Source organism: Pantherophis guttatus, chromosome 5 (assembly GCF_059756535.1).
Source record: "Pantherophis guttatus breed Tessera chromosome 5, ASM5975653v1, whole genome shotgun sequence".
Taxonomy (NCBI): Eukaryota; Metazoa; Chordata; class Lepidosauria; order Squamata; family Colubridae; genus Pantherophis; species Pantherophis guttatus.
In genome coordinates, this window is record NC_142067.1 from 39,666,040 (window position 1) to 39,674,708 (window position 8,669).

At 33.0% G+C, this 8,669-nt stretch overlaps 1 protein-coding gene across 6 annotated transcripts in view; it reads left to right on the forward strand.

Moving 5' to 3' along the window:
- ARL6 (ARF like GTPase 6) overlaps positions 1–6,871 on the forward strand; it is a 14,534-nt gene extending 7,663 nt beyond the window's left edge. For all 6 annotated transcript variants that reach the window (XM_087894958.1, XM_087894956.1, XM_034413724.3 and 3 more), the window contains exons 5-8: positions 753–847; positions 2,491–2,620; positions 3,916–3,971; positions 5,619–6,871. In XM_087894958.1, coding sequence (XP_087751084.1) covers positions 753–847; positions 2,491–2,620; positions 3,916–3,971; positions 5,619–5,644 — 307 coding nt within the window. In that variant the 3' untranslated portion in view covers positions 5,645–6,871. The remainder of the gene's footprint in view (positions 1–752; positions 848–2,490; positions 2,621–3,915; positions 3,972–5,618) is intronic.
- Positions 6,872–8,669: the final 1,798 nt, after the last annotated feature.

Genomic DNA, 8,669 nt, shown 5'->3' on the forward strand with positions numbered 1-8,669 from the left:
ATATATTGCAATTTTGCATTCAAGCTAGTTTTTGAGTTTTTAAATATCGTCTATTGCACTAGAGCACTTTCAACTGAGGTTTCTCAGACTTAGTACATTTCCCACTTTTTCCAACTATTCGTAATTGCATGAATTGTTTAATGCAGCCTGGTGCATGAATGGATGACAAAGAGGTATCATGGAACAAATTTGCCAGATAGAATCATTTAGTTAAACATTATTTTAAAAATCAACTTGTATTAATATAGATTGATTATTATTATCATTGTTTACAAAAACCTAAATTTTAATGTAAATAGGATTTTTTTTTCTTCCAAATCCTTAACTGTATTTGGATTACTGTATTCCTTGGAATAAAATGCTTGCTAATGCACACTGCTAGAAGGAACAACTAAACAATCCTTTTTCAGAATTACGTGAAAACTAGGAATTCTGACTTGTTCTTTCCTAATAAACCAGAATCAAAAAGTAAGAATAAATCATGGCCTTTGGTTCTGGTCTTTAAAGAAAGAAAGAAACCAGGGTTGCTGATGATCCTAAACAATTTGCAGAGGTGTCTTGTTTTATTTAGTTGTTCCTATTAGCAGGATGACCCAAATAAGGGCAATTAAAGAACACGTACCAGTATGCTGCTTTTCTGTGTAATTCTGAGGCATAGCCTATAACACTTTTTTGCCTCATGGCTTCTTACCACTTTACTATTCAGATTTTTCATACATGTAATTCGTGTCTTTTGTTTTTATATTATACAGAGATTGTCAGGCCATTATTTTTGTCATTGATAGCAGTGACGTACTAAGAATGGTTGTGGCCAAGGAAGAACTTGATACTCTCTTGACTCATCCAGGTAGGGAATCTTTTTCAGAATAAATCAATCGCTTTTGAAATAATTCTAAATTACATATTTATTTATTTATTTATTTAGTGATTAAAATATGTGCATTATTGGTATATTTTTCATCATTATAACTATGAAATGTATTAAATTCAATATTAAAATTACTGACATTTTTTTAAACATTAAATAAATATTTTTGTTAAATAAGAAATTGAGTTTAATTTGCAGTAAAAACCTCTAGAATTGGACATTTTTTTAATTGAGTATGTTCTTGGTCCTTTAGGTCTTTTAACATTGTGCCAGTCAGCACTATAATAGAACCTATCCCCCTTGATAGGTTGATAGATGAGAGGAGAGGTTGTTCTCTCTTTCCTTACACATTTCCTAGCATTGTAGATTTACTTAATAGAACTAGGTTTTTCCCTAAGGCAGTGATGGCTAATCTTTTTGCTATCGCATGCTGGGGGGGGGAGGTTCGCACGTGCGCGTGCCCACATCCATAATTCTATGTGCACCCCCTGCACATGCACGCGCAACCCCCCTCCCCCCCCCCGCTCCTGGCACGCGATGGCCTGGTAGGCCCATTTTTCTTTCTTACCTGGCTCCAGATCCTCTCTATGCATCTGGGAAGGGCGAAAACAGCCTTTCCCACTCCCTTGGAGGCCCTCCGGAGGCCTGAAAGGGCCCATTTCCTAACTCCCGGTGGGACAGGAAGTGACATTTTTTGCTGTCCCCAGCCTCCAGAGCCTCTCTAGAAGTGCCATAGGTTCGCCATCACGGCCCTAGGGTATCTATACATGATAATTTGAGCTTGTCATTTGTACTTCAAATGAGAATCTGGATTTATTTAGACTTTTCTTTGTTTCTCTGTTTTGTATGGTATTCTCATGACTCTACTTCAAGACCAAAGTTCAAAAGCATCTAAACTTTCTGTCCTGTTACTTCAGAGCTTAAGTTTCATTTCCATAGAGGATCACAGGAAAACTATTGCCTGCACAATTCTGATCTTTGTAAATTGCAACATCTGGGTATCTCTTCTAGGATGCCTTTGCTACCCAATCTACTGCTAGTTTGCAATGTATTTCTTGACAGCTGGTTCCTTTAATGTTGATAGTTGATCCTGAAAGGCACAGGCTGTCCACTACTTCAGTATCTTAATTGTCCATTCTAAGGCTAACTGCTGTACCTATTTCATTAGCTTAACATAAATCATAATGTAAACAAGCCACACAGTTTGCATCCTCCCAGTCTGATTTAACATTTCTTTTTTAAGCAATTAATCATTGCTTTTCCCATATTGTCTAATAAATTTACTCTGGTTTATGTGTGCAGCTTTTTTGTTAATTAGAAAAAAGTACATTAATTTCATATATTTTGGGGCTTTGTTTTGAAAGAAGAGTTTTAAAATGTTTTTACTTGAACAACAGGATATGTTGGGGCATTTTGAAATGTGTTTTCATTTGCAACAGTTTTTGTGCTTAAACATGTGAGTATGCAAGATTATTTAGAGATTTCTTCAGAAATAAACATTCTTAGAGCTTTCATCTTGAGGGTTGTAATCTTTAAGGAAGATAAACAATGTATGTTTCCCGTTTCTATCTAAAACAGTTTTCATATATATGGTGACAATTTAACAAATGATTATGTTCTAGATCTTAAACACCGCCGAATACCAATTTTGTTCTTTGCAAACAAGATGGATCTTAGAGATGCTGTATCCTCTGTTAAAGTCTCTCATTTACTGACATTAGAGAACATCAAAGACAAGCCATGGCAGATCTGGTAAAATTCTAATTTTATAACTATAACTAAAATAATATTTAATATGAATTAAATACACAATTATATTTTGTATTTGGATTTTGAATGTTCTGATGTTTGATAATGTAAATAAGCTTATGAAAGCAAATTAATTTTATTCCATTGTTCTTTAGTTTTCTTGTGCATACTAGTTAATAGTATGCTATCCAATAAATCTGTTTACTTTCCATAATTCTTTTTTGGAAAATATTACTTTCACTAATGATGAATATGCAAAATTTCACTGAATACAGGGTTTTGTGCAAAATGAGGAAGAGAGTTGGTTTCTTCCATGCATACATGATCAAATACCCAATGTATGTATGTATGCAGGTATATTTGTATTTTTAAATATATATTACATATACATATAAATAGGGGGGGGAAGAGAACCTTCTATTTATATTTTTGGGTTCAATTTGTATGTCTCCACATTCAAATAGTTTCATTGTGGCTTACATTTAACTATAGAATTTTATTTATTTATTTCATATGACATAACAGAATACAGCATTAATGCATAAAAATTCACAAAAACAACATATAATGTGTATTAAAATATAAAGCATCACAGCATTTTAAAAACACACAGCACGAATAATGAATAAAATTATGAATAAAATTAAATTATGAGCAGTTACTGGGATTACTAAACCTATGGCCGGATATCTGGATTGTTTAACCATTAGGCAGCAGTGTCCTGGGTTGCAATGTAGATTAGCCTCCTCGTGGTGCACCCGGGCAACATGACTTTGTCACAGCTAAACACACATTCTAGCTGCTGGACCTCACAAGGATTTCCCAGCAAGAAGCAGCATGAATACTGAAAACTATAGAACACTTTTAATCCTCTGCTTTATCATTGCCATTTTTCTGGGAAGATATACACAATTACAAAGCAGTGGGTTACAACTGCCCCCAAATTTAGGGGATTTGTTTGGGGACTAGAAGCATTCTTGGAAATAAAAGCGGATACTGCCAGCTGGCTCTTTGATGCCAATTTCTTGGACTTTTTTTTTAAAGTGCTGTTAAGATATAAAGTACAGTAGGGCAGATAACTTGCCATGCACCAGTGTGGGCATGTAGAGAAAATCCAGTGTGTTAACTTCTTCAGTAGATCAGGAAGCAGGAAGTAACTTCACACTTGGTACCATCTATGTTTGAAACTAGATTTTATAACTAAAGACCGTTGTGTATGTGTGACTCACTTGAAGCTGATTAATTTAAAAAATATTTCTTCAATTGATTATATCACTTACAAGAATGTGTTGTTTCAGTGCTAGTGATGCTCTTAAAGGAGAAGGATTGCAAGAAGGTGTGGACTGGCTACAAGGTATGTCTTAATTTTGCCTTCCTTGTTTTTTTTTCCACAAGCCCTCCTTTTTTAAAAAAAATATTTTTCCATCATTTCATTTTGTTTTTTCCTGCCTATTTCTGCTGTCAGATCAAATTACACAGTAAGTATCCTTACAATTATTTGGATACTTCTTTCAATGAGACATTGTCATTCAAACAAGGTTATCTCCATTTTAAAAATTCAATTTTGATTACTATGTCAGCAATACTTTTATTCCTGTGATTAAAGTCCAAATAATATTATAAAAATATTCATTTCCTTTTTAAATTCATTGTAAATAATACAATAAAAAGAAGAATAACAGTTCTAATTTCTGGTCTAAATTTGATCCAAATGATAGCTTTTGTTTAAAGCAGCTGAAATTATATATGTGTGTGTGTATACACACACACGGTTCTTACTATTATCAAAATTTTTAAGATGTACTTTTACTGTTTCCTATGTAAAAGCATCTTAAAATGGGTTGCAGAATGTAACACACTAAAAAACAATATAAAAATCAAAATCATTTAAAAATATATAAAAACCAAAAGCAGTTAAAAGGGAAGGGAACAACAAATACTGAACAGAAGCCGTTTATAGAACTTCATTCCAAGATGATGGTTCATACTCACATTACAAATATGCTGTATGTGAATTATTTCATGTAACATCACTAACAAGGCTAGTCATTCCATTAATCCTCATAAGACATTTGCTTAAGCAATTCAGAGAAGATAATTTTGCTACTCCTACCTTACCTGAAGTTTACTTGCTTTAATATGACCTACAAAGCAACAGTGTTGCTTGAGCTGCCATAACAAAAGAGCAGCTAGAGGCATTTTCCTCAAAAGTAGGAAGAGACGCTGGACCTCAAGTTATTTTGCTACAGCAAGCAGAATATAGCAAATAAATCTACATTAAAAGATCATTAGGCTCCTTTATATCACTGTTAAAAGATTTGACAGAATAAGGTATTAAAAATGGACTTTAGTTTTGGCAATAAAAATATACACTTTTTGAAGAAGAATTAATTGGACAGCAACTATTGGGTTTTATCCCAAAACCCCCAAAATTGTAACCTAAGTCTGTCTACTGTTGACTTCACCCCATTCCTAAGAGGTCTGTAAGGGACATGCATAAGAGCACCAGCGTGCCTACCATCCTTGTCCTAATGTTCTCTTTATTTGTATTCATTTTATGTATTCAGTTCATGCTTATATGGATATACATTATCTAATACGTACTTGACAAAATAAATAAATAAAAACTAACAGTTTTTTATTAACACTTTATTCTAAAACTTTCCAGTCAAGAATCTTACGTAAAAAAACACCACTAGATGTCAGCAAAGATTGAAGATTGAGATGCAGACAAACCTCATAAATAACTACAATATTTATTATATGGAAACTGAAAACTTTAGTAAATATTTAGAATTTTGAAATAGTTTCCCAGAACTGTCCATCAAAAAGTAGGCTGCTGGACATTTCTGTGCAGGAACCAGAAAATCTATAAACATATTTGTACATTACTCCTTAGTAGTTTAAAATGTTTCTGAATGGTAACAGTGGTGGAAATTTTTTGATGGTATCCTATAAGAAAACTGCATTTTAATATGAATTTTTATTTGTTTTTATCTAGATCAGATCCAAATAATGAAGACATGAAAAGCTAATATGCTAATGGAAATATTAAAGATAATTTATAGATACTGAAGGCCTTGGAGACAAAAACTTTAGGCCTGTGTGTTTTCTTGTGTTGGTTTTTATAAAAGCCTTTAAAAATAAAATAATATTTTTGCTAATAGTTTATAATGGCCATAATGTGACCAGAGATTCAGCTGTGGTCAAATAAAACAATGAAGTAATTGTATACTATTCAAAAACCTTTGGTATATTTTTGCTTGATTTTTAATTAGAACTTAGGGGAAAGCATATGGTATCTTAACAAAAATTATTTCTGAAAAGCTTTGTATAGTGTCTTACATTCAGAGTTTCACACTGGCCATGTCTCTTCCTGAACTAAAATTAGGTTTAAATTTAATAGTCATAAGAAAGAAAGAAAAAATGCTGTAAAACTTAAGGTAGTACACTTCTTGTTCTTTTAAACTTTTTTCCCTGCGGCTGGGAAGACTACTTTTATCACTTTTCTTCCCCTCCATTATTTTTTATCATTATGTTGTATTGTCATAGATCATGGTTTACCCTAACTCTTGTGTACAAAATAACTTTCAAACCATAGCTTGAAATTTGACTTTATAAACCTGTTTTATATAACGAAATATTGAGAAAGAGAATAAGGGTTAAGAAAAAAATGGAACTAAAGTTATTTTTCCAGACAGATAATAGAAGAAGATGACAGATGTACAAGGACCAAGTTGGACTGTTTTGCTTTAAGCAAAATGGGTGATTTTTTAAAAAAATTGCAAAATATTCAGTTTTCTCTGGAATTTGTTTTCTTCTTGAATAGGCTGATCCACACATTGCAGGGAGGTTTTTACCGGAACTGTAACATCTCAAAGTATGGTATTCTGGATGATACACTTCTGAAAAGACACAAACCATTTGAATCAACCCCTTTAGGGTAGGGAGATTGAACATTTCTAAAACAAACTGTTCTATTTTGCATACTTATATTCCCATAACATTCATAGGCATCTTGCATGTCTTAGTAGGCCATGTTTATCATGTCAAAGAGCCCACTGCAATAGACATTTGGTATAATTTTTAACTTGCACAGAAATTAGCTATGCCATACAATGTTTTAGTTAGATGTGAATTGTGATTTTACAAGCTATTTGGATGTTTATGATGTGCTATTTATGTGCTAAATTATATTGATTTCTGTAATAGCTTAAACAATATTTTGATAAATAAAGTACATAACTGACATAACGAATTTGTATCTTTTAAGATGAAAAATTGCATTCATGAAATGAAGTAGTTTGAAATACTATAGGGAGCATTTTTCAGAGACCATGCTTCACTTGGGGAAAATGCAAAGCAGGCAAAACACTCTGTAAGAATTGCTTCAAGATCAGTTACCTGGACTAATATTTTTCCTAGTTAAAAGTTGAAGGGAACAGGCTTTCATTGGAGAGTGAAGCAAGCTAGCAGGACAGAACTTCCACATCTTTGGGCTGCATCAAGAGAAAGGAATGATTGGAATTTATTACCGTATTTGTTTTATATTTTCCAATTTTGGAGCTACATAAATGCTTGGTGATTCTGGGCAGCTTAAAAATGAGAACATGGAGGAGCGAAAGTAAACTAAAGGGGACACTACGACTACCTCAATCACAAGGCCTGGGAGAACAACCACATGTTTTTTTCATTTCTGGACTATCACAAGGATGGAAACTGCATGAATCAACAGAATGGCTTTAAGAATAAGTTTTATATTGAAAAATATAATTGAACTTTTCAAATCTCTTTATGGAAAATGACAATCCAATTATAAATAATCATATTTTTATTTCATAGTATAGAACTTTTGACCAAAGCAAATCTAATTTGATATATCCAACTATTGACATACATCTGCAGGTAGTACTGCCTACCTCTGTTGTTAATATAGTACTAGACCATTGAACAATTAAGAACATAAGGAACTGCTAAGAAAATGAGTAATGCAATCCGCAGCTTTAGGTTGGACATATATCATGTCACAAAATATACAATATATGCAATATATTAAAACTGGATTAGAAAATAACCTGATGCTAATTATTAAATTTCTGCAACTCAATCATAAAAAGGGGCATAAAAAACTAATAGGAATGCTCATTGCATGCTCATGTAAATTTTTGCAACCTAACATAGTATGCTTAAGAGCAAGATAGGTAAATACATATAGAAATCTAGTTGGATATTTTAGAGTCTTTCAGTTCAGGGCAGCTGAGTTCCATGGGACTTACTTCAGTGGTGAAATTCAGCCAGCTCTATCCGGATCGCGCGATCCAGTAGCACTGGCGGTGGGAGGTTCTGCCCACCTGCCTGGACATCATCACGTCCCATTTTTGACCCTCTGCGCATGTGTGGAGGTGGTGTGAGCATAGCGCGCACGCTCACATTTGCGAACCGGTAGCGAAGGTAAGTAAATACCACTCCTGATTTACTTCCAAATAACTATATTAAGGTTAATTTTCTAATTTTAAGAAGTCTAAAATCAGTGCAATTTACTAATAAGCAGCATAGATAGGATTACATTGTCCACAAATTAAAAGGGGAATGAAATGAATTGTTTTTCAAAATTAGTCAAAGAGAAAATCAACATGCAATTTGTTAAGAAATAAAACTTTAGTAATTAGCAGCAAAGCAAGTTGAATAATGAATATAATTTAATGAGATATTATTTAGCTCTTAGCAATATATTCTGAATAAAACATTTAAAATAGCTGGAGTTTTTTTGTTGCAAGTTCAGTCTGGTTGCTTTTCAAAGCTATGTAACATGTAAGAATCTTTAGAATATAAAATATATCTTTAGCCCTCATATGGTTTCATATATAGGCTTTGCCAGCATTGTGGTTTCTATATGGTAACTAGGGCCTCATTGTTATCTATTTAATTTGCATGCATTTACATGGTTCTTAGTTGGCAATTAGGGTCAGAAGCTAGAGGCTTTTGCCACCTAACACATGACAAATAATTTCTTATATGAAATATAAGAATGTAAGGTTAAGCCCAAAGTGTG